The 27,110-nt window shown below is 43.2% G+C and overlaps 1 protein-coding gene across 7 annotated transcripts in view; it reads left to right on the top strand.

Annotated features, from left to right (window-relative positions):
• SDK1 (sidekick cell adhesion molecule 1) overlaps positions 1-27,110 on the top strand; it is a 510,565-nt gene that overhangs the window by 247,173 nt on the left and 236,282 nt on the right. For all 7 annotated transcript variants that reach the window (XM_064153645.1, XM_064153646.1, XM_064153643.1 and 4 more), the window contains one exon: positions 7,258-7,391. In XM_064153645.1, coding sequence (XP_064009715.1) covers positions 7,258-7,391 — 134 coding nt within the window. The remainder of the gene's footprint in view (positions 1-7,257; positions 7,392-27,110) is intronic.

Here is a 27,110-nt window from a genome sequence, read left to right as displayed (position 1 = left end):
CACCCAGTCACGGCAATTCCTGCTTTGTTGCCATGGACGTTTTGCTCCGTAGCACAGTAGTTAATATTTTGCTCTGTGACTGAGTCTTGAAAACCATGAACTGCTTATGAGAGACAAGCATTCAAATAATTTTGATGAATAATTCCCCATCAGAATTGGGAGACACATGGGGGGCGAAATGCTCACTCTGTTAAGCCATGCATGCGCTACTCGGAGTCAGGCTTTCGCTTGAACAGCTGTGGTTTTTAACTGCAGCACATGTGAATGTTTTCCTAAAAGGGGAAATCCAGGGGGGAAGTCTTTCAGTAATGATGTTGTTATTACTCCATAATCTCTCCCTTTTCCATGACAGTCGCTGTTGCTGGGTGGTGTCTGGCTTGTGGAGAAAGATCAGTACTTGCTGTGTAAGGGTGAACAAAAGTTTTTAAGAGGGGAGCAGAGGTTTTTGTGTTTTAAAAACCCTGCCTTGTAAAGAAGGATTGAGAGTCATATTAGCTGGAGATAATATGGGAAAAGAGGCTTTATGGAGGCCTTTGTGCTCAAGTATTGCACGCTAGTGCATGAGCAGATGGCAGCCTTCTAAGAGGAAGCCTAATCAGGTTACTCTATGATTCTCATTTTATGATGTTTTTATAACCTAGTATTATCTATTTATTGTGTAATCTGGTAGACTAATAACCTAACAAATATCTAACTTCTGGGAATTACCCACTTGCAGAGTAGATTTCTGTACTTCCACATAAAATCCCAACCATTATTAATGGAAATCCACCTATTTAAGGTATTGCAGAGTCCACGTGCAGCATTTTGATAAATGATGCAATTTCCAGTGCTGGAAAAAAGGGTATTTAACTCCAAAACTGTCTTACACACTTCACTAATGGTATCCCCTTTAGAAAATTCCCTTTACTTCTAAAGATCTAATTCACATTCCATTGATGTTAACATGATAATTTCCCTAAGTTTTAGATCAAACACACAGATTATTTGCACCAGAACTTTTTACAGTATTTGGACAATTCAGAAGGCTGCAATTAAAAACCTGAGAGTGTATCCAAGTGCTGAATTCTGGCTTCAATAAATAGAAGTGATTGTAAAACTCATTAGGTGCCTGTTTTCGTGTTCAGATATGTAGAAGAACTGGGTATAGACAATAACTTCTTTTAATCTTTGCTGCCATTTTGCATCTGGTCAGACCATAGTGTGGTCTCCACCATAGCAGTGGAGTTGCAGTGCCTGGAGGTGTTCAAGAAAAGACTGGATGAGGCACTTAGTGCCAAGGTCTAGTTGATTGGATAGGGTTGGGTGCTAGGTTGGACTGGCTGATCTTGGAGGTCTCTTCCAACCTGGTCGATTCTACGGTAGTCTTTAAGCAGGGAGCACATCATAAACTTGACTTCTAGTTCCCAAGTACCAACTCATCTTTGTTTTCAGATCCATCCATCATAGTCTCTGATTGCTTTTGTGGTGAAGGTATCACTGAAATGCTTGCAAGATATTGTAATACTGAATCACAGAGTAGTGTGGGGTGAAAAGGGACTTCAAAAAGTTGTCTAGTTGCAACTCCCTTGCCATGAACAGGGACATTTTCGAGCAGAGTAGGCTGCTCAATTAATCCACCATTGTAATGCTTGCTTGTCACAGACAAGTACATGGCTGTTTGCACATGGGCTGCTCTTTCCCTCCAGGCTTCCACTGAGCTCCAGAGAAACTGTAAAAAAAAAAAATCTGTTAAAATGCATGTTTCATAGAATCAGAAAGGTCTGGCTTGGAAGTGACCTCCAAAGATCATCTAATCCAACCCTCTCTGCAGTCAGCAGATGCATCCTTAACTAAATCAAGTTGCTCAGAGCCCTTTTGAGCCTCACTTTGAATATCTCTGGGGTTCGGTCCACAACCACCTCCCCGGGCAACCTCATTGTAACGGGGTTGGAAGGGACCCAAAGAGATCATCAAGTCCAACGCCCCTGCTGGAGCAGGACAATACTATCTTAAGACAGATCAGAGAGGAACATATCCAGACAGGCCTTGAAAGTCTCCAGAGAAGGAGACTCCACGACCTCTCTGGGCAGCCTGTGCCAGTGCTCTGTGACCCTTACAGTAAAGAAGTTCCCCTTGTGTTGAGGTGGAACCTCTTGTGCTGCAACTTGCACCCATTGCTCCTTGTCCTATCCCAGGGAGCAGTGAGCAGAGCCTGTCTCCCTGCTCCTGGCAGCCTTCAGATACTAACAAACATTTATCAAATCCCCTCTAAGTCTCCTTTTCTCCAGACTAAAAAGCCCCAGGTCCCTCAGCCTCTCCTCATAAGCCATGCCCTCCTAATCATCCTTGTGTAGCCCTCTGCTCGACTCTTTCCAGCAGACCTCTGTCTCTCTTAAACTGAGGAGCCCAAAACTGAACACAGTATTCAAGATAAGGTCTCACCAGGGCAGAGTAGAGGAGGGCGAGAACCTCCCTTGATCTGCTGGACACAGTCCTGCTAATACACCCCAGGATCCCATTGGCCTTCTTGGCTACAAGGGCTCATTGCTGTGCCATGGTTAACTTGTTATCCACCAGGACCCCTAGGTCCCTCTCCACAGGGCTGCTCTCCAGCAGATCACCTCCCAGCCTGTACTGGTGCAGTTTATTATTCCTCCCCAGATGCAGGACGCTGCACTTGTCCTTGTTGAACTTCCTCTGGTTCCTCTGTGCCCAGCTCTCAGTCTGTCCAGGTCTTGTTGCATGGCTGCACAGCCCTCAGCTGTATAAGCCAAGCCTCCGGACTTGGTGTCATCGACAAACTTGCTGAGCAGACACTCTGTGGCCTCATCAATGTCATTGATCAAGATGTTGAACAGGACTGGCCCCAGCACTGATCCCTGGGGACACCGCTAGGAACAGCTCTCCAGCTGGACCTGGCACCGTTCATCACCACCCTCTGAACTCTAACTAGCAACCAGTTCCTAACCCACCTCACTGTCTGCTCTTCCATCCCACACTTCCTCAGCTTGCTCACTAAAATGTCATGGGAGATGGTGTCAAAGGCCTTGCTAAGGTCAAGGTAGACTACATCCACTGGTTTCCCTGAATCTACCCCTTCAGGTATGCTCCTAACATCCAATCTAAATCTACTCTTCTCTAGCCAATGCCCCTTATGTTCTTGTATGCTCCTTTCCCTAAGCATAAGGAATCCCAAAGGATCAGTCTGCTTAGTTTGCTTGGCAGTTTCTCCTGTCTTGAAATCATTAGATGAAGACTGATACTGGTTTGTGGTTTGGTTTTTATTAAAAAAAAAGGGCAGTATTTATATGTTTCAGAAGTTCTGTGCTGGGTATGCATTACTGACAGGTCCACTCCATCTGCTGCAGTCATCTTCCCTCAAATACGCTGGTAAACTGAGCAGCCGGGAATCAGATTTTCCTTGGAACATCAGCGTGGTGCTGTCATCATTTAAGAGTTGTATCAGACAATGAAAACAAGCAATAAACCCAGGAAAACATGTTGAGCCAGAGCCAGTTTTAGGGCACTCCGTGAAGCTGTTGTGCAAAAAGTGGCTGCAACCCTGGTAAGGGTTGGAGTAGGAATCTTCAGATGGTTTAGAAACATTGGAATTAATGAGTCCTTTAAATGTGACTAATTGATTTCTTCTTTTTTTTCCCCCTGGTGCACAAGGCTCATGTGTGATCTAAATAAAACTCCCAGAATCTGCAGCTTCTGAAGGCTCCTTTCTTGTTCTGTACCCATCTTTAGTTAATGAAATTGGAACAGGATATTTTTCACAGCATTAAGAAGATATCAATAACTCATTTTTGGAGCTCCTTACTCAACATTTATTTGACTATGTAATTGATGACCCCAAAAAGTTGTCTTCCGTAGTTTCTTTGTCATCTAATTAATTTTTTTTTTCTTGAACAAAATAGCATCACACTATTTAGAATGTGAAATTCATGAAGTTTAACCCCTCTGCACTGATCTGTAGATTCAAGTATATTTATGTACATTTCATCTTTACAAGTCACTTACTTTTCCCCTCACAAATGTTACTTTCTTATAAACACAGGGGTGTATTTTAATTTAAAAAATCATCTACATTTTGAATGCTGTTAATACACCTTGAGTACTGTGTCCAGATCTGGGCTCCTCAATTCAAAAGAGATGTTGAGGTACTGGAATGTGTCCAGAGAAGGGTGACAAAGCTGGTGAGGGGCCTGGAACACAGCCTTGTGAGGAGAGGCTGAGGGAGCTGGGGGTGTGCAGCCTGCAGAAGAGGAGGGTCAGGGCTGAGTTCATTGTTGTCTACAACTATCTAAAGGGACATTTTAGCCAGGTGGGGGTTGGTCTCTTCTGCCAGGCAAGCAGCAACAGAACAAGGGGACACTAAGTTGTGCTGGGGGAGGTCTAGGCTGGAGGTTAGGAGGAAGTTCTTCACAGAGAGAGTGATTGGCATTGGAATGGGCTGCCCAGGGAGGTGGTGGAGTCACTGTCCCTGGAGATGTTCAAGCAAATGCTGGCTGAGGCACTTAGTGCCATGGTCTAGATGACTGGATAGGGCTGAGTGCTAGGTTGGACTGGATGAACTTGGAACTCTCTTCCAAACTGGTTGATTCTAGGAATTGTCAGAATTTTGAGCCAGCTTTATACAGGTAGCAGCAGTGTGCGTCTCCACCAGTATTCAAGGATCACCTTTAAAACTTTTGGCACAGTTGCAGCTGGCATCAAAGCAGCTTGAAATGTATTTCTGCATTTTCACACAGCCTCTTTAATGCTACTTTCTTTTGAACTAAATCAGAACTAGATGTAAATGTCATTGTCTTATAATATTCTATTATTAGCACTTCATTAGAATTTTATCTTTGAGTTATCAAATGTCATGTTAATTGCATTTTTTTTTTGTATCCCCACTCTGTAAATCTATCACAGTTTCTTTTGATTAATTTTCTAAGTCAAATGAGTACAGGTTCATTCAAAAAAAATCATACTGTGATTTTTTGAAGTAGTTTTTATAATAAAAACTGTCAATAAAGATAATGTAAACAGAAGGATAATGAGTGATTTCTGAGCTGAAAATACAGCCTCATATTTTTTTCAGGAGACTTTTTTTATTAGAATCATAGAATCAACCAGGTTGGAAGAGACCTCCAAAATCATCCAGTCCAAACTAGCAGCCAGCCCTAGCCAATCAACTAGACCATGGCACTAAATGCCTCATCCAGGCTTTGCTTGAACACCTCCAGGGACGATGACTCCACCACCTCCCTGGGCAGCCCATTCCAATGCCAATCACTCTCTCTGACAACAACTTCCTCCTAACATCCAGCCTATACTTCCACTGGCACAACTTGAGACTGTGTCCCCTTGTTCTGTTGCTGGTTGCCTGGCAGAAGAGACCAACCCCACCTGGCTACAGCCTCCCTTCAGGTAGTTGTAGACAGCAATGGGGTCCCCCCCAAGCCTCATCTTCTCCAGGCTGCACACCCTCAGCCTCTCCTCATAGGGTTTGTGTTCCAGGCCCCTCCCCAGCTTTGTTGCCCTTCTCTGGACACATTCCAGTACCTCCAATATCTCTCTTGAATTGAGGGGCCCTGAACTGGACACAGTACTCAAAGTGTGGCCTGACCAGTGTTGAGTACAGGGGCAGAATAACCTCCCTTGTCCTACTGGCCACACTGTTCCTGATGCAGGCCAGGATGCCATTGGCTCTCTTGGCCACCTGGGCACACTGCTGGCTCATGTTCAGCTACTATCCAGCACCCCCAGGTCCCTTTCTGCCTGGCTGCTCTCCAGCCACTCTGTCCCCAGATTAATATCTACTGAGGGCTTTATGTAAAGTTCAGGTTTTCTTTTCTTAATCCATATTGGAAAATTGAAGTGATACAAATAAAACACACAAAGCTTTGCACATTGCTGTGTTATCTCTGTAATTTTCTCTACCCCCCTCTTTGGTGTAAAAGCTGGTGTGCTGTAGTAGAAATATGTGTTTTTCCCCTATTGCTTTAAATGGTTTTTCAAAGGCAAGATAGTTGTGAACTATTAATGTTAACCAATCCATGCCAAAACAGGAGGGAAAAACACAGGATTGTTTGCTATTGATCGATTCATGTCCAAATACTTTGACTTAATACTGGCTCTTTTTGAGGCTTATTGGTGTACGAATTTATTGCTCCCCAGGCTTTCTCTGGAACTTTATATGCTCTTTTATTCTTACTTCATTTTTGAACTTTCCCTGTCCTGTCCAGTTAAGACCTTAAAGTTTTAAATGATATCTCTAGATTAAACTTGTACTATTTAAAAAACAACCATTTCATAGAATCAGTCAGGGTTGGAAGGGACCACAAGGATCATCTAGTTCCAACCCACCTGCCCATGGGCAAGGACACTTCACATTAGATCAGGCTGTCTAGAGCCTCATCCACCCTGGCCTTAAACACCTCCAGGGATGGGCCTTTGACCATGTCCCTGGGCAACCCGTTCTAGGGTCTCACCACCGTTATCATGAAGAGCAATCATGTGAAATGTGCAGTAACCAACCTTATTGCTGTGCCAAAGGAATGCTGCCTGCAAGGGAGTTCATAGAGGTATTTGCTGTGTAGCAGAAAGAGTAGGCTTGTGTATACAATGACGTTTATAGACTTCTCCAGGGCTGTGCTTTCCTACCTGCTGAAGATTAAATGGAAAGGCTTCCCTCCCTATTTACAAGTCACCTGTGTATATCAGTTGGGCTCTAACATGCTGGTGTTCTTGGCTGTGATAATTAGTGGTGCAGAAAGTTTACCTTCTGACATTCTGCTGCCTTTGATTTTTACTTTTTTTTTTGAGTTCTGCTATTTGCTGGCTGTCAGTGTTTAATAGGCTGTCTTTCACTTCTTGAGGAGCATTTCAATAAAACTGACTTCATAAGCATGCTGATGATTGTCTGGACTGCCTTCAGCCCATAACGATGTGGTTTGCAGACTATCAGTCTCCCCTGTCGTTTGCTGTTTCATGTGTAACTTCTTATTGCCATTTAAACTGTTCTAGTTTTATATGTTGTTGCTTCCTGCATGTCACCATAAACATCTTGCACAATCTAAACAGAGAAACATTCTAGAGAGCATCAAAGATCTTAAGTGTTACTCGTGAATGTGTTTGACATCAATCTGCTTTTGGTTCAGCAGTACCTTGGTTTAGTTGTCTAACGAATATCACGGCAGTCTATCATTCTGAAGTGCTGGACAGGTTTTGCCTAATAGATACCATCCTTCTGTTTTCATCATGATCTTTCTCTTTCCTAAACAGAGCAATCACATTGGAAAATCAGCTGGTCATCCTTGCAACATCAGTGACCGATGAAGGAGGCTACTACGTCCAGGCAGTCAATGAAAAGAACGGGGAGAACAAGACAAGTCCGTTTATTCATCTTGGTGTTGCAAGTGAGTATTCAAATTTCAGCTAATGTGCTGTCACTACTGAGTCTGCAGACAATATTCACTAAAATATACCCTAATAGACAGAGTCTTGCTAACAAAGGAGTTGATCTTTAAAGGACATCAACTTGTGCTGGTTGTTTCGGAGCACATTGAACTGCTTGTGCAATAATAAGAGGGACCTAAGAGAGTCTATGCCCTCGACAAATCACCCTCGAAGCCTTTTGTATGATAGTTTATTTCGTTGCAAGGCAGGTACATGATGATATCCCTTGCTGTGTGTTGTGAAGTTGTGATCATCATTTCTTTTTAATGCCAGGCTTTGCAATGTGTTGTTTCCCATTGTGCACAAGTAAACAAGTCACTCCTCTGAGTGCAATTTTATTAATGAGTCTATTCCCCTACTATGGCATTATTTTTACCTGGAGTTATCACAGAGGCCCATGGAACATGCATTTCATTCTTATTACTTGTTATTTTACATTACACCAGTGGTATTAACAGCTGCCATTGCAGAGGTGTTCTGTGACTGGGTGTTACAGCAAAGGGGAGGGAAGCCAGAGGGATGGGGTCAGGAAGATGCCTGTGCAATAAATACTCACAGGCACGTTCAGCAAAGGATGCCCTTAAAGAGCTACTGTAAAACAAATGTGGTTGTGGGAAAGACTAATATTCTAAATACATCAGATGGTTTGACTCCTTCTCTGAGGGCTTTTAGTAAAGGTGTCTTTAATGTGGCAGCAAGATAAGGAATGTGTCGTGTGAGCATGAAGCTTTCTGATTTTGATTGCGGAGACAAGGGAGCAACCTGTTCTAATGGGAGGTGTCCCTCTGCCTATGGTGAGGGGTTGGAACTAAATGATTTTTGAGGTCCCTTCCAACCTAAACTATTCTATGGCTGGGGAAAATCTTGATTCTGGGAGCTTTGCTGACAGGCTGCTTTTAGGATTTGGGCTGCCACAAGGTGCAAGACTTTCAGCTGTAGCTCATCTGGCCTGATGAGATACCCAAATTGTCTTGATCCTGGAAACTGTTTGATCTGAAACAGTCCCTATGGCTGTTTGCTCACAGCAGCAAACTTGAGAGTCAGGGTTTCTGGGCAGGAAATCTGGCAAATAGCTCTTGAAATTCCATGCTGTTTGTTTGTCAGAAGTTCATCAAAAGCATTACATTCCTGTCAAACACTTACAATTCCCAATCACATTCCAAGGAAAGATGTTTTTGTACAGACAATGGGACCCCAACTGGTGGGATCAGAGGTCACAGAGGGCAGAAGCTGAATGCCAGTGAACAGCAGAAGAAACAAACCTCTTTTTTCTTCCCAGATATGTTTATCAACTAAACAAATTTCTCAGGGGTTTTACCTGTATTTTTTCTGAAGTGGAAATAATATTCTAAATCCACTTGTGAATTCTGGCTGTCCTCTGGCATGTGCAAGCATCATTATTTCTGACAGTATGAGGAGGGTTGGTAACACTTTAGTAATCTCATTGTTTAAAGCAAATTCTTATTGTTTGTGTAATGTGACCAATAATGTACTTCCCACTTTAATTTTATATCTTAATTAATGCTGCAAATAGTCTGTGATTATGCATGCACAACAACTGCTATGCAAAGCAGAAGGCAATATGGGCATATGGAAAAGAAAACACTTCAAAATGTGTTCAGCCTTGATACTATGGATGCAAAGTCTATCTAGACTGAGAAAAAATAGGAAAGATTAAATGGATAAAAGAAAGTGAAGCATGAGACAAGATGGAAAGGCAAAATTGGATTTGCTTGTTAAAATGAGTGTCAGCCAATGAGGTTTTGAATTGTCATCTTGATATCCAGCATTATTAATGCTGTGTGTTTCCTGAAGGCAGGCATTTGCTGCAAGGCATTACAGTCTCTGTAAAGAAAATGAGATTAACGTGGTCATTCTGAACTTTGATCTGAGGGAAGAGCATGTGTGATACATTAGGTAGAAGTGAATACACTTTTTTTTTTTTTGGTCCAGTAACAGAAAATAATCGTTCAAAAACACCATCCTGAAGCAAAATGCAGAGAATGGTGGGAGAAAAATGATGTATTTTGTGAGAGTTAGAAGGAATTCCAGCGAGTGGTTGGAAACAGATCGTTAAAGGCACATGCAGGTGTGGAAGACAGCACACTGAATTGTCACTGTCTGAATCTTATCAGATGCCACTTGTCTTTTTCCATTAGGGGATGTATAAAATTTAAAAACAGTTTAATCAAAATCAAATAAAACCACAAGTGAAATATCCCATCTCTGTATGATTAGATTATATATTAATTATTGAGTACAACCTTGCTGCTTGACTCTGCGTGCCCATCGCCACTTTTATTGAGGGCACAAGGAAAAAAAGCTGTAGATAATTCCCAGGGCAGTCATCCACTGAGAACAGTGTTAGATATGCATAGCTTGTTATTCCTTGAAGGATATCGGTGTCAGACTTCCTCCTGCCTGTAGGAAAAGCACATTTGCAGAATCAGTCTAGCAGCTGAGAAACCTCTAAGCTGTCCTGTTCTGGTCGGAAAGACAAGACTGACAGCAGGAGAAAAAAAGGTATGGCCCTGAGGTAAGCAGAGGATGAATGATGTGGCCTTCTATTGCAGATTACAGTCAATGCCTTGAATTGTAGTAGGAAGTAATTGGAGTTTGAGCAACATCTGGAGACTTTACTAAACTGTCCTTCAATTAACAACTGCATTTGGTGCTTGTTGAAGGAGGATATTCAAGGATGTTGAACATGTTTCAAAAATCCAGTCTTGAAGCCTCAGTTGTGATGAGATCATAGAATCAACCGGGTTGGAAGAGACCTCCAAGTCCAACCTAGCACCCAGCCCTGTCCAGTCAATTAGACCATGGTACTAAGTCCCTTATCCAGTCTTTTCTTGGACACCTCCAGGCACAGCGACTCCACCACCTCCCTGGGCAGCCCATTCCACTCTCTCAAATAGGGCTCTGAGAATTAGCCATAAAGATGTTTCCTGTCAGTCTGGCCTATAGCTCATTGAGTTGCATTGAGTTTTACACTCACCTATACTCCCCCCAATTGCAAACAGGGAGTGAAGCTGGAAAACAGCTTCTGAAGAAACCCTCCTAGCTTACCAGCCTTGCTTCTGCTGTGCTTGGGTTTGCCTCTCTCTACATTTGAAGGTTGGGGAGACACTGAAAACATGGGCATGAGGATGCTTAGTTTTAATGAAAATGAATGTATTTTGGGGACAAGTTGGTGTTTTCAGATGCATACTCAGAACACATTACTGCAGTGATTCATTCCTTCAATACCCTGTGCACTGAGGATATGCTAGCCAATAGTTATGGCTGCTCTTTGAAAGGATCCAAATACTGAGCAGTATTTTTCCTTCACAGCTGAGTCCCTAGCTTGGTTAAACACTAGTGTTCTGCCCTCAAAACCCATGTGCCTACATTTGAAAGCCCAGGACACTGCATGAGATCCAGTGCAACTATGCTTGAAAGTAATGGTTGTTTCTTTCAAGTGGACATGGATCCTTGTGTTGCTTTCCAGCCATAGCTACTCATAGTGATGAGATGTTGTGCTGAGGGATTTGGTTTAGTCAAGCAGTTGTCAGTGTGAAACTAATGATTGGACACAATCATCTTGAGGGTTTTCTCCAATCTAAGCAATTCTGTGACATGTTTCCACTGATTTCAAGGGGGTTAGATGATTCCTGAGGTGATAAGCCTTGGGACAACAAAAATGAGGTCCAACAGGCAGCATATTTGGCACAGCATCACAGCTGAAATTAGTGTGAGATGTCATAAATTAATCCTGAGTTTAAAATGCCTTAAAATCAGTAGAACTGAGCTAATGAAAACCTTGGCTGTTTTTAACCATATGCCCAATGTAAATAACAGCAAATTTTGGCTAGGAAAATGAAAAAGTCTGCAAGTCAATTGCTTGGCAACAGCAAGAGTAACAAAACTCTTCTTGCTTTTTGACTCAAATACATCATTTACTCTCTGATGAAAATCTGCTATTGGTGTTCTGGAGAGTTTCCATGTTAGCTCCATTGCTAGAAGTACCTAACTTCCCCACATGGCTGAGGTAACTTGCATCTATCACACAGCTCTTGCAAGCTTCATAGATGCAAATATTGCTTTTCTATAAAAACAGTTGGGAAATCTTTCATGTTTTTTTCAGTTTCTATCTATTGTAAATTGGATGACAAAATCTCAAATGAGTTCTTAATTCTGGAGGCTTTTTGTGCTCCTTTTCCCAGAGACAGGTGTATACTGTGGCACAGATGGTCAGATCTCTTCCTAAAGATTCTAGCTTGTCAGGAGAATAAAGTTATGGGCTTTAGATCTTACCAGTGTTGGCAGGACACTTAATGATTTAAGTGTTCATTAAGGACACTGTAGAGCTCTTCTTTTTTTTAAGGACCATCCATTGTGTATCAGCTAAATTTCTCTGGAACTCCACACCAAACCTCTTATGGTTGTAGTATAGAACTTTAAAAATACAAACCCCAAATCTGAACAAACAGAATCAACCACCTTGGAAGAGACCTCTAGGATCATTGAGTCCACCCTATCACCTAACCCTTCTAATTAACTAAACCACAAACACTAAGTGCCTCATCCAGCCTCCTTTCAAACACCTCCAGGGGTGGTGACTCTGCCACCTCCCCGTGCAGCCCATTCTAATGCCAATCACTCTTTACGTGAAGAATTTCTTCCTAAAGTCCAGCCTAAAGTTACCCTGGTGCAGTTTGGGACTGTGTCCTCTTGTTCTGCCACTGTGTGCCTGGGAGAAGAGAGCGACTCTCACCTGCTTTCAACCTCTTTTCAGGTAGCTGTAGAGAGCAGTGAGCTCTGCCCTGAGCCTCCTCTTCTCCAGGCTGCACACCCCCAGCTCCCTCAGCCTCTCCTCACAGGGCTGTGCTCCAGGCCCCTCACCACCCTTGGTGCCTTTCTCTGGACACTTTCCAGTACCTCAACATCTTTCTTAAATGGAGGGGCCCAGAACTGGACACAGAACTGAAAATGTGGCCTGAGCAGTGTTGAGTACAGGGGCAGAAGGACTTCCCTGGTCCTGCAGGTGACACCATTCCTCATACAGGCCTGAATGCCATTGGCCTCTTTGGCCATCTGGGCACACTGCTGGCTCATGTTCGGTCAGCTGTTGACCAGCACCCCGAGATCCCTCTCTGCCTGGCTGCTCTCCAGCCTCTCTGTCTCCAGCCTGTAGCCATAAATAGACCCATAAATAAGGACTGACACATGAAACTCTGTCGTATGCCATACCACTTATGTGTGGAGGTGGGTTTGGATGGAAAGGGGAAGAAGGGGTGTTGAGAGCTGCTTAATGAGGCCATAAAGGTTTTTTGGTGGAGAATTCGAGAGTTTGAGGAGTTGTGTGTTGTTTTTGTTTTTTTTCCAAGGGGGGAAGATTCACAGGGAGCTTTCTATTACTGTAGGGAACTTGTGTTGTTCACTGCAGGGTATGCAATGCCTGTCCTTGTTACTTTATTACATGACAATGTGGCAAGACTCTGCTGTTGCTTCAGAAGTTTGAAAAGTCCTGCTGAGGTTGTTCAGTCATTATCTTCAATGTGATGCTGTAGCTGTGAGCACCAATGGCCCAGTGTTATGAAGGGGGAGCTAGTTGAATCTGAGTTTGGGGTGAATTGCAATGAGGCCAATGTAAAAGTTATTAAATAACTTATTAATATATACAAAGAGAATTTCCCCAAACTTATTTACAACTGTCCACACAAATTTGTGGATGATGTGAGCAGAACTATCTTACAGGATGTCTAAAACCTTTCAAAGGGTTTTAGAGATGTCTTTGACAGAGTCTTGCGGCTTAATTCACCCCTTGTGAAGTTAAGCAAATTCTGTTAGCAACTTGAATAAAGAGAACTCAGAATACTCACTGGTCCTCAGTCCTAAAGTCTGTGTTCCAAAACGTCTGCAGGAAAATATACAGTAGAAGTCCAGTGGTGAATTCCATGTGGGCTGTGATGTGGCTAAGCTGCTGGATTGATATTAGGGCACCCTGTCTGAGGAGACTTTATGGACATGGGCACAGTCCCTCTGTGGCTTCTCAGAAGGTCATCAGGCGTTTTGCTGGCTGGGCAGAATAGAATTCAGGATGGAGACTAAGGTAGCCCGATTTGGTACACTAGGGGTCAGTGACCCTCTCTGGGCTGGCATGGCAGGCTGAGGTGGCGGGCCAAAAACTGTGGGTTGACAGAGTTGTTACAGTATCACAGTATCATCAGGGTTGGAAGAGACCTCACAGATCATCATGTCCAACCCTTTACCACAGAGCTCAAGGCTAGACCATGGCACCAAGTGCCACGTCCAACCTTGCCTTGAACAGCCCCAGGGACGGCGACTCCACCACCTCCCCAGGCAGCCCATTCCAGTGTCCAATGACTCTCTCAGTGAAGAACTTTCTCCTCACCTCCAGCCTAAATTTCCCCTGGCGCAGCTTGAGGCTGTGCAAAGTGTCGTGCAGCAGCAGACACAAGTGAGGAAAGGCGAGCAAACAAGCATGAGAGCACCTTATTTACCTCTCGGACCCTTTTTATACAATAATGGCCAAGACTAATGGTCTCTTTGGCCATGATACTACCCAATCACCCTTTGGCAGTCACCCCAATATACCCAAAAAAGGAAGAACCCATAAGCTGTCCTCTAAAAATGTTTTGGGTTTCTTTTGTGCTGGTGAAGGGCCTGGAACACAAACCCTGTGAGGAGAGGCTGAGGGAGCTGGGGTTGTTTAGCCTGGAGAAGAGGAGGCTCAGGGGTGACCTCATTGCTGGCTACAACTACCTGAAGGGAGGTTGTGGCCAGGTGGGGGTTGGTCTCTTCTTCCAGGCAACCAGCAATAGAACAAGGGGACACAGTCTCAAGTTGTGCCAGGGGAGGTCTAGGCTGGATGTTGGGAGGAAGTTGTTGGCAGAAAGAGTGATTGGCATTGGAATGGGCTGCCCAGCGAGGTGGTGGAGGCACCGTCCCTGGAGGTGTTCAAGCAAGGACTGTCTGAGGCACTTAGTGCCATGGTCTAGATGACTGGATAGGGCCGAGTGCTAGGTTGGACTGGATGAACTTGGAACTCTCTTCCAAACTGGTTGATTCTATGATTCTATTTTCCCACCTCTGGCTGCAATGCAGGCAGGCAGGTAAATGTGTCTGGACAAGACATGATATGCTCAAGCCCATTTTGTGACCTTTGGAACTCTCCACCACACCCAGTCAGAGAAATTTTTAGCAGTCTGCACTGCAAATGCAGCCCTCAGTTGGAACGCTGTATGAAAAAAAGAAGTTGAGCAACTGTCCCCCAGTAAATGATTTAAATGGCAAGTTTGCAAAAGGTGGGTATGGGTAAGCAGTTCTGACAGCTGAGATACTCCTGCCTCGATTGGTTTTGCAGCGCTAATCATCTGGAACTGCAATTCAGGACCTCGCTTCTGGACCTTCTTGTTAAGCTGTGAAATAGTGAGGTGCACGTCACTTCAGTAGATTTATTAGCAAATTAGATAGTCTCAAGACCTATTGAGGAACCTAGGAGATACAGAGTGTTCTGCAGGCTGACGTCTTTTCCTGATGCAGCCTTTGTGAAAACAGAAAACAAGATTGATGGAAATTTTAAAAACCTTGCCAGGCAGCATTTCTGAAGAGTCAAAGATAATAAAGTCAATTATCATTTAACAAAGATAAATTTTTTTCCCTTGAGCCTTGGCAATTCTTTAAAAAAAAAAAGTGAGGGGAAAAAGAAAAGTTGGGAACTGAAAATTCAACTCCTGGCTTGGACACATAGCAATCACTTGAAAATACAAGGGTGGCACGCTGTGCTGCTCAGCTTCCCCTTGCAACACCCAGGGTTTTATTCCATTATGGCAGAAATTACCAGGAGGCTAAGCAAACTTTCTTTGTCTCTGCTCCCTGTTTTTATTTTCTTCAATTTAATATATCAAAATGTGAATTTGACTGAAGGGAAGACTTTCATTTCAGACTCACAGTGCACTGATTTTTGCACTGAAAGACTGTGATGGTTTGGGTGTAACCTGCCCCTCCCCCCCCCCCCCCCTTAAGAAAGTCACCCAAGCTAGACTCAACTGAGCTAGAAGTTAGAATGAAGCTTTATATTTACAGCTTAGCACAATATACAAGCAGGGATTTACCATATGTACAGCTATAGACATAAATATGCAAGTTAAAAAGGTAGCACAGAAACACAACAGCTCTCCCAGAAACCAGAGTCTCCAGGAAGGGCTCTCAACCACCCTTCCACCCCTCTACCTTATCCCAGACTTTGACTTACGTTCAAGATGAGCTTGGAGAGCCAGCTAGGGGGGGGGTAGAAAGCAGAAGAATTAGCAGGTTAGGGGGAAAAGTGTGGGGAGCCAGAGAGCAACTCTGTTATCTGTATTGATGTTCTTGTTTTTATACATCTCAGCAAGCCTATGAGTGCAGCAGACATCACCATTGCTTCCTTGTCACAGCCAATCATAGAACCATCTAATTCCTCTCAGCAAAATATTCCAGCTAGCTTCAAACTAGCACAAAAAGACTTTGTTTGGTTTTGTGCTGTAAAGAAGGGTTCTAGTGATAGCATGAGGTGCTAAGGTCACTTGGAGCATCTGTAAAAATGAAGTATTCTTTACAAGGTTAGGAAAGAATGTAGGGAGAAAAGTACTGTGATACCTCTGGGTGTATTTGGTAGAATATCCCTTTTGCCATTGTCCTGTCAGCTTTGCTAAGAGGATAAGTGTTCAGAAAACTCGGAGCAGACATTTCCCTCTCTGGAAGAGAGCACTTCACTGATGTAATTTTTCATATTAACCATCAAGGTTTGTTCAAGTCAGCAGATGTTGAGGATCCTTCATGGGTGTGTTTGAAGCATACTACTGCATGAATTTTTCATAGCTAGTTCCAGCTTTCAGGTGCAGGCAAGGGAAACAGAAACAGAGTGGTGGGCTGGCATCCCCGGGGAATGGATATTTCTGTTCTGAGGTCAGATTCACGCAAGCTCTATAAACTTGTCAAACTGTTTGTAGTTCTTGCCATGGGAATTTACTTTGCTTAGCCTCTCTGGGCCAGTGCTGTTGAAGTGAAATTATTCTCCAGTTATGTTTCTTTTCCTCTTTTCGTGGTGGGGGGAAGGACAAGGAATATTGGATTGAGAGAAATTGCATTTCTGTCTTATGACTGTACACAATTGTCTGAGATTCCAACTATCCAGAGTAGCACAGCTTAGCCTTCTGAGCACTTGTTTTAAGTCATTCATTCTTTCCTTTCCCATTTTCTGCTTGGGCTTTGCTTTCTCTTTGTCAACAGAATTTCTAGGAAGGAGATCCTTGTTGTTGTGTCACCTATGGTTTCATGAGTCAAGTTGCACCTTTGCTGTAATGGTGACTTCTTGCGTCACCTATGGTTTCATGAGTCAAGTTGCACCTTTTGCTACAATGGTGACTCCTTGTGTCACCTATGGTTTTGAGTCAAGTTGCACCTTTGCTATAATGGTGACTTCTTGTGTCACCTACGGTTTCATGAGTCAAGCTGCACCTTTGCTACGATGGTGACTTGATGTTTTGTTATCCAAAAAGTTGATTCAAAGGAGGCTATGAAAGTGTTTGGGATTTAAAACTGAACCTTAAGGTGAAATTCTGTATGAATTCTGTTTTTAACACCCTGGTAAAATATAGTCTGTCTTAATACTTTCTCTTCAGTAGCAGCTCCAACCTGCTCTAATACTAGAGGGTGTAAATTTGAAAATGGGAATCTTAGTTTCTTCTTATTATTGTGAGAATAAATTAACCAGGTTGTTAAGACAGATGCTGTGCTTAAATCAAATACTCTTTAGTAACAATTATAGCTATAACAAAACCAGCTGTCTACATCTACCTGAAGGGAGATTGTAGTCAGATGGGCTTGGTCTCTTCTCCCAGGCCACCAGCAACAGAATGAGGGAACACAGTTTCAAGTTGTGCCAGGGGAAATGTAGGCTGAATGTTAGGAGGAAGTTGTTGGCAGAGAGAGTGATTGGCATTGGAATGGGCTGTCCCTGGAGGTGTTCAAGCAAAGTCTGGCTGAGGCACTTAGTGCCATGGTCTAGTTGGTGGGACAGGGCTGGGTTATAGACTGGACTGGATGATCTTGGAGGTCTCTTCCAACCTGGTTGATTCTATGATGAACTGAATTGAGTTAGTGTTGGAGCAAATGTTAGTTTAAGCTTTGTCCCAAGCTGGGAGTTCCAGTGGGGGCTGATATTCTCAGTGACTTACTCGATGATCTGCTGCTAGAGGATACTGTATCACGGTGTAGAATCATCTTCTATGCATTACAAAGAAATACCAGATGATGTTCAGGATTTATTGGCGTTCTTGGACTCCAGATTTCATTGTTGAACTTCTTTTTTTGTAATCTTCAGCCAGATATGTTTCATAATTCTCTACTTTTCATCTCCTTAAAGGAAAACTTTACTTACTTCAACTATAGTGATATAGAGGAAAATCTGTGGCTGAAATGATAGATTGCTAAGCTGCAGGAATAAAAAAGATGAGCCAAGAAACCTTTGTGGCAGCTTGAGCTTTTCTTTGGCTCTTCCCAAATATTCTATCAGTGCTCTTTCTGATAAATAGCAGAAATACTGGCTAGTCTTCAATTTCTTCTTCCTCAGGACTATTTTTGCTAACACTTATTGGCACTCGTGGTGCATTTCTGCATCTGCTGTGACTTCTGTCCCAGGCAACTAGGATCTCCTCTGCTAGTAGGTTTAGCAATGGAGAGATAATAATACTAAACATGAAGATTTTGGGTCTGTTGTCATTTGTTTCTGGTTTGTTTTTTTTCTCTTTTTTTTTTTTATTGGGGTTGGTTGTTTGTTTGTTTGTTTGCTTTGTCTTTTTGGGGGTTGTGGTTTGTTGTGTGTATTTTTTTTTTCTTTACAATGTTATTATTTCAAGAGAACTTAAGCAAAATCAGAATAAAAGAGAGTAAACCACCATGAGAGTAGTGAGACACTGGAACAGGATGCCCAGGGAGGTGGTAGAAGACACTGGAGGTGTTTAAGGCCAGGCTGGATGTGGCTCTGAGCAACCTGATCCTGTGTGAGGTGTTCCTGCCCATGGCAGGGGAGTTGGAACTAGGTGATCCTTGAGGTCCCTTTAAGTCCTGTCAGTTCTATGATACTGAAATACCTATCATTTTATTTTTATCATGTTGCATCAATAAGTAGTAAGAGTTTAAGTTTATGGAGAGAATATTTTTTGTTCCTTTTCTCCCAGTTTCATCTCTAGAACTCTGTTAGGGACTCATGGCTGACTGGTGAAATGCACCTGAGTTGGGTCCTTCGGCACATGTACATAACATCATTCATACCCCTCTGAAGAAATGGCAAACACTGGAGTTCCTAAAATCTAAGTTATTATTCTAACATAGCTTCCTGTCACACTTGTCTGGTTATGAGGTTTGGGGTTTTGTGTCTGCAGGAGATCTGGAATACACACACACACACACTCGCTCTCACCAGCCTGGGTTCTCTCCTAAACCCTTTATTTATATCTGACACATGCAATTAATCTCTCCCTATCTCTAATCACTTCTGCTATTACATTCATCGGAGTGATTTGTATCCTATCTCTGTCACTGCTCTGTAATTGATATGTGGAGATAAGAGATTCTTAGAGGACACAAACAAGGAAAAGGGAAAATTGAATTTACCTTGCAATCACTTTATAAAATGTGACAGACATCAATTATACATGCCAGCCAGGAAAATGCCATCTTGAACAAACTGGGATGATTTGTTGGAAGGCCAACATAAGAAAAATGCCAGGAAACTTTTCTGGACAGAAAAGTATTGCCAGTTCAACAGACAGGCTTTTCAGTCCTGATGGTTCACCTACTTCCTTTATTTACTATTCCAAATCATACTGCAGAATTTACAAAGAATGTATCACTTTGGATCAGTGTTTCTTCTTCAGTCCATCTTCTGCTGATATTGTAACGTGGAATGAGATGAAAGCAAATTGCTGAAACAAACATAGTTTTGATCAGACGTAGTATCATTGAATCAACCAGGTTGGAAGAGACCTCCAGGATCATCCAGTCCAACCTAGCTCCCAGCCATGTCAGATCAACTAGACCATGGCACTAAATGCCTCAGCCAGTCCTTTTTTTGAACACCTCCAGGGATGATGACTCCACCACCTCCCTGGGCAGCCCAGTTCAATGTCAGTCACTCTCTCTGTGAAGAACTTCCTCCTAACATCCAGCCTATACTTCCCCTGGCACAACTTGAGACTGTGTCTCCTTGTTCTCCTGGGAAAAGAGACATAAAAAGATGATATTGGCTACTCTAGATTTTCATGGCTGAATATTGATAGGATGTCCAATTCCAGCCTAACCACATTCTACCATGAAAATATTTCTATTTGCTTTCTTTTCTATTTTATTGCAGTCAGAAGTAAACTAATTTTCTCACACTTTGAATACTTCGTACTGAACAAGGGGGCGCTGTCTCAAGTTGTGTCGGAGGAGGTCTAGGCTGGATGTTAGGAGGAAGTTGTTGCCAGAGAGAGTGATTGGCATTGGAATGGGCTGCCCAGGGAGGTGGTGGATTCACTGTCCCTGGAGATGTTCAAGCAGAGCCTGGATGAGACACTTAATGCCATGGCCTGCCTGATTGGACAGGGCTGGGTGCTAGGCTGGATTGGATGATCTTGGTGGTCTCTTCCAACCTGGTTGATTCTGTAATAGGGTGGTCTGTATTGGAAGGGACCTCCAAAGGTCATCTAGTCCAACCCCCTCTGCAGGAAGAAGAGGCATCCTCAACTAGACCAGGTATCTTTTGATGACTGGATTACTTTAGTAACCCCTTGGAATGCTGCTTTCCAATATCTTTTCAAGATTAATCAAAAAGAGATGGCAAATACCAGGCACTTCATTAGAACTATACAATTCAAATCAGTTAGTTGAGAACAAACTGGATAGGGCTGGGTGATAGGTTGGACTGGATGATCTTGGAAGTCTCTTCCAACTTGGTTGATTCTATGATTCTATAAAAAAAAAGGTATGACAAAAATTAGTACTTATTATATAGATAAGTAATATAATGACAGTAATAGAAAAACTCAAAAGATTTCATAGTATCATAAAATAGAATCACAGAATGGTTTAGGTTGGAAGGGACACTCATCTAGTTCCAACCCCCCACCACAGGAAGGGACACTTCCCACTACAACAGGTTGCTCAAGGCCTCATCCAACCTGACCATGAACATTTTCAGGGAGGGAGCATCCACAACCTCCCTGGGCAACCTGTGCCAGTGTCTCACCACCCTCACTGTAAACAACTTCTTCCTCACATCCAGTTTAAATCTCCCCTCTGCCAATTTAAACCCATTACTCTTCCTCTTGTTATTACAAGACCTTGAAGTAGTCCCTTCCCAGCCCTCCTGTAGGCCCCCTTCAGATACTGGAAGGCTACTCCAAGCTCTCCTCAAAGCCTTCTCTTCTCCAGGCTGAAGAAGCCCCAGCTCTCAGTCAAGCAACATCCAGTGTTGGCCACATCCTGGCAATCTTTTCTCTAGAACTGATTATTTCTTTGTTATCCTGTTACATCCAAGGCAACTGCACTTTCTGAAACCTTCCAGAGGAGAAGTGCAGCCATTTGTCAAGAGATTTGCCTTTAAGTTTGTGTAAGTATCATAATTCTAAAGCTTTAAAAGAAAAATCTACGGGAGACCTACATATCAATTTATCCCTTTTGAACATTACCTTTTGATCTCTTATGAGTCCCATTCTCCTATGCCATGCTCCTGGAGTATTCTGAATAGGTGACTTGAATTCTCTTAGCTTTGTTTCCTGTCTTTACGCAGTTGGGTGCATTTAAAGTGTAATTTTCATTTATTTAAAGTTGCTAAACCCTGCCGAAGGTGCATTTTACCAAGGAAGTAAGACTCTGCAATTTACTGAAGTGAGGTTTACTTTAAACATGTTATTTTAAGGGTAAAAAAAATGCAGTTAGAGAAAAACTTTGTGCTGTCCTAGAATGAGCCAGGTTGTCCTGCCTGAAGTGTGAAAAAGACAGAAAAACATAGCTCTTGCTGAAGGAAATAATAGAATCAACCAGGTTGGAAGAGACCTCCAAGATCATCCAATCCAACCTAGCACCCAGCCCTAGCCAGCCAACTAGACCATGGCACTAAGTGCCTCATCCAGTCTTTTCGTGAACACCTCCAGGGATGGTGACTCCACCACCTCCCTGGCAGCCCATTCCAATGCCAATCACTCTCTCTGTGAAGAACTTCCTAACAACATCCAGCCTACACTTACCCTGGCACAACTTGAGACTGTGTCCCCTTGTTCTATTGACGGTTGCCTGGAAGAAGAGACCAACCCCACCTGGCTACAGCCTCCTTTCAGGTATTTGTAGACAGCAGTGAGGTCTGCCCAGAGCCTCCTCTTCTTCAGGCTGCACACCCCCAGCTCCCTCAGCCTCTCCTCGTAGGGTTTGTGTTCCGAGCCCTTCACCAGCTTCGTTGCCCTTCTCTGCACACACTCCAGCACCTCAACATCTTTCTTGAGTTGAGGAGCCAGTAGTGGGGAGCATCTTCTTGTATGATGAAGAGGATGAACTAGAAGCATGTAGGTGTTTTGTTCACAGGAGTAGGCCTCACTCTTCAGTTCAGAAAATAGGTAATTTAGCAACTGTTTGATGGTGTTCTTTAAACTATCATTCTATTAGGCAAGCTTAAAGTGTCTCGTAAGCAATCCAGATAAGGAATAATAAACGTGCTCAAACCAGATGTTTAATAGACTGAGTTCTGCACTCAGTTATTGCAGGAGCCTGGGTATAGAGAAGTGTGGCCAGCAGGTCGAGGGAGGTGATTCTCCCTCTCTACTCTGCTCTGCTGAGACCCCCACTTGGAGTACTGCATCCAGTTCTGGAGCCCCTGGGACGAGGGATGTGGAGATGCTGGAGCATGTCTAGAGAAGGACCACGAGGATGCTCAGAGGGCTGCAGCAGCTCTGCTGTGAGCACAGACTGAAAGAGTTGGGGGTGTTCAGTATGGAGAAGAGGAGGCTCCCAGGTGATCTTCTTGTAGCCTTCCAGGATCTGAAGGGGGCCTACAAGAAATCTCAGGAGGGACTTTTTAAGCTCTCAGGGAGTGACAGGACTAGGAGGAATGAAGCAAAGCTGGAGGTGGGGAGGTTGAGACTGGCTGTGAGGAGGAAGTTGTTGAGCATGAGAGTGATGAGAGGCTAGAATGGGTTGCCCAGGGAGGTGGTTGAGACTCCTTCCCTGGAGGTGTCTAAGGCCAGGCTGGATGAGGCTGTGGCCAGCCTGACCTAGGGTAGGGTGTCCCTGCCCATGGCAGGGGGTTCGGAACTAGATGCTCCTTGTGGTCCTTTCCAACTCTGATTGATTTTGGACTGGATAATCTTGGAGGTCTCTTCCAACCTGACTGATTCTATATCCTAAGGGCTGTATGACACATGCTAAAGGTCTGCATGGCAGAACTGCCTTCTTCCCCGCAGCCCATTTACAAAAACTCAATTTCATCTCAAGCTTTCACAAGCGTACAGTTGCTTGAGGGTTATCAGTTTAAAAGCTCTTCATACTAAAGATGTTTTTAATTTCTTCTTAATACACATCAGAGAAGAGGAAAATTGAATAAGGTTAGAAACCTCTCACATGCCTGTGCCAGATAGATGTGATCTGTCTGAGTAATTCTGAAAGCAAAGACAACAACCTGAGAAGGAACAGTGAAAATGAAACAACAGTGGCTGCAACTGGTGTTGGAGAGTCAGGGTATGCAATTCTTAAAATCATCTCTAAATGTTCTTTTTTTATTAAGTAGGCACCACATGATGAATTATTTGATTGTTACTGTTGTTTTATTAAGTACTTCATGCACACTGTCTATCTAGGATTGGATTTTAAATCACTTCAGTAATTTTTTGCTCCAGATTTTAACAAAAAAACCCAAACAGAATTAATATTGGAACCCTTTTGAGATTTTAGTAAGGACTTGCTGTGAATTTTGGAGTCATACAGAATAGCTGGTTTTACCTACCCCAATTCTAATAAATTCACACTCAGCTGTAACCTGAGTTGCTTCACCTGCTGTACATAAAAGCTGCATCAATTTATTGTCCACTTGGTTGTACCGTGGGAGCTGTAACCTCCGGGATGCTCATTATCCTTTGTCTTTGTACTGCTCAGTTTCAGATGTTGTCATTTGCATTTGGGCAGTGGTTAGGTAGCACAAGTTAGGATTTAGCTTTTTTTGCCATACAGACTGTGCTGTAAGGTGACAGAAACATTTGATTTCTTTTCATGTGCAGGCTATTGTCTAAGCTTTTAAGCCCCTTTAAAAATAATCCATAATCCCAAACTCTGTCTTTTTATGGTGGGTAAATCATTTTAGCTGTGGAACGTGGGAACAAAGTTACAACTTCTATAATCTAAGGGAACATCGTTTTTAAACAGTATATATTTAAAGGACTGTAAGCTTTCTGTGATAAAAATGAGGGAATACAGCAGCCAGGAAGGTGCACACAATGTCCTGGTCTCAAAGGCCCTGTTTGTGCAAAACTGTTATTAAATTTGGTCCAGCTCTATTTGCTGTTAAATATGGTCACAGGCTGAGGGCAATTATCTCACTGCTGTGGTGTGCAGGGGAAATACTGCAGTGGACAGCATGTTGTTCCGAAGAAGGAAGGACAAGAGAAGTTGTGCCTGGTGGGGGTTTTTATTCCCCACTTGTTCCTTAGGCACTAAGGAGGGATAAAGAGAAAAGCTCTCCTGTTTACTCCATGTTGGCTACGCTTCGATCCGCTCTGCAAAGCTATCTGCTCATAAATGTGACTTAGTGAAGACAGGGAAGGCTGAAAAAGTTAATGGTGTTGTACCTTCTGCAAGTGCTGGGCAAGAAACTGCACACCCACTGCTGCCTGCAGCTATCTGTGTGGGTTTATCCAATCGCTGTGAGTGATACTGTCATAGCTATTAAAGGAAGTAATTGGTAGTGAGTGATTAAAATTGCAGATGGCCTTTTCAAGGTGATTATGAATATTAAATCAAGTCTCTAAAAGCTAGCTAAAAGGGCCCATGGAACTGAAAAGTGAATATGCTGAGGATAATTGCGTGAAAAGAGGATCTTGTGGGTGTGCTGTGCCCATCCAATGCCCTCCACCCCCCAAACAAATCAATCAACCCACCAAAAAAACTCCCAAGAAGCAAAATAAATCAAGTAAACCTGTTGCATCAAAGAGGGGGGAGCTAAATATCTGCCTTTTGGGGCTATCATTCCCTCTATGCAGAGAACTTACTGCATCTCATTCCTCTTTTATGGAGAATGTTATCCCAGATCTCTCACTGTCATCACTGAGTAGTGATAGGTCTGCAAAGTCCCCAGAGCCATGCGATGCTGTGTCATTCACAGTGATCTTTCCCTGTTCTTTTCCAATTGTAAGTGATAATGACAAATGTTCCTTTCCACATCACCTTGGAACAAGGCCAAGAATTACTGTGGAGTGACTTAATTTCATTTGATGAACTTTATCTGACAAAGCAAAGGTTAGGTGGGAATCTTTGGGGGGTTTTAGCTGAAAAAAAAATCTGTGGTTCATTTTGTTTCATGAGAGGAGGCTCAGGGGTGACCTCATTGCTGTCTACAACTACCTGAAGGGAGGCTGTAGCCAGGTGGGAGTCAGTCTCTTCTCCCAGGCAACCAGCAACAGAACAAGGGGACACAGTCTCAAGTTGTGCCGGGGGAAGTATAAGCTGGATGTTAGGAGGAAGTTCTTCACAGAGAGAGTGATTGGCATTGGAATGGGCTGCTCAGGGAGGTAGTGGAGTCACCATCCCTGGAGGTGTTCAAGCAAAGCCTGGCTGAGGCACTTAGTGCCATGGTCTGGTTGACTGGCTAGAGCTGGGTGTTAGGTTGGAGTGAATGATCTTGAAAGTCTCTTCCAACCTGGTTGATTCTATAATTTACAATGGGAACTTGAGATGCAAACAAATATGAGGGTGGAGAAAGCTGAGAAATAGATGTCTTCATTTTGAGCCCTGCTAATGTGTGTATGTTCGTACAAGTGCCTCTGTGCTTTCACATATATCTGAATGGGCTGTGAGCTCAGTCTGAGGGATTGTCTCCTTGTGCATTTTGTGATTACAGACTCGTCACTTTCAGACCAATTTTGATGCTTTCCAATAGAACAACTTTGTATGGTTGCTTATACTTCAAGATATTATTGTATTGATCTCAAACTTCACACTGGCCTATCTAATCTGCTCTTAAGCTATAAACCACCATGAGGTTTATAGTGAAGATTTATATAAATGTATCTTGTAATTATTGTTTGTACCTTTAGTGTTACAAGAATAATTTGTTTCATCGTTTAAAGTGTGTTGTTTTTTTCCCTCAGACCATGTTTCTGCTTAGCTGAATTTTGTGGTCAATCATAGAGTCAACCAGATTGGAAAAGATCTCCAAGACCATCCAGTCCTACCTAGCACCCAGCCCTAGCCAATCAACCAGACCATGGCACTAAGTGCCTCATCCAGCCTTTGCTTCAACATCTCCAGAGATGGTGACTCCACCACCTCCCTGGGCAGCCCATTCCAATGCCAATCACTCTCTCTGACAACAACTTCCTGCTAACATCCAGCTTATACTTCCCCTGGCACAACTTGAGACTGTGTCCCCTTGTTCTGTTGCTGGTTGCCTGGGAGAAGAGACTGACTCCCACCTGGCTACAGCCTCCCTTCAGGTAGTTGTAGAGATCAATGAGCTCTGCCCTGAGCCTCCTCTTCTGCAGGCTGCACACCCCCAGCTCCCTCAGCCTCTCCTCACAGGGCTGTGTTCCAGGCCCCTCACCAGCTATGTTGCCATTCTCTGGGCTTGGCCATCTAGCCAGTTTTTAACCCAGCTAAATCTGTTATAGTCATTGACAAAGGGAATAATGATGAGAAATATGGCATCTCACAGACCTTTTAGGACTGCTGAGTTGCTGTCTTGAATGTAATGCAGACTTAACAAACAAAAACTCCAACAAACCAACCCAAAATCTGGGACAGTTAAACATTGGAGTTGGAGCTCATAATGATGTCAATACCTTGCCATAACCAGTGTCATAGAACTAGTAATCTGGGCTAGATGAAGGCTTATTTAATGGTTTAAAGATGGAAAAAGCAATGTAATGTTGAAAGTTCACAGATTATATATATATATTTTCCCCTCACAAGCTTGTTATAAATGCTTTCAGAGGGTGCTGGTAATGGAAGATGTGACAGGCCTCTAATTACTGTGGTGGTATGAGATGCTATGGCATATGCGCTCACAAAGGAGAGGGATGAAACAACACTGTTTATCTGGGGTTTATGGCTAGCAGATGCAGGTAGATAGTGTTTCTCTTGGTTCATTCTCACACTGTACATGCTAGAGGAGGTGGTTTTCATTTTGTCAAAATATTTCAGAATTGTAAAGCTTAAAAAACACAAGCTGGGAATTTACTGTGAGTATCAAGCAAGCTGCTTTTCCTGCAGGCTTTGCAAACTGTTGCTTTAAAGGCAGTTTTTCTTCACAACTGTTGTGTTGCTACTTTGGAAGCACTAGAGCTCTTCTGGAGAAGAAGACTCTGGTTTAAACAGAGGCTTGTGAAGTCAGCTAACAGACTTTACTGCTAAGTTTTAACAAGTCCATTACCCTGGTTTAGTTTTGTGTTGAT

This window comes from Pogoniulus pusillus, chromosome 13 (genome assembly GCF_015220805.1).
Source record: "Pogoniulus pusillus isolate bPogPus1 chromosome 13, bPogPus1.pri, whole genome shotgun sequence".
Classification (NCBI taxonomy): domain Eukaryota; kingdom Metazoa; phylum Chordata; class Aves; order Piciformes; family Lybiidae; genus Pogoniulus; species Pogoniulus pusillus.
The sequence above is the reverse complement of the archived record's forward strand: the minus strand, read 5'-3'. Positions and strand labels throughout refer to the sequence as shown.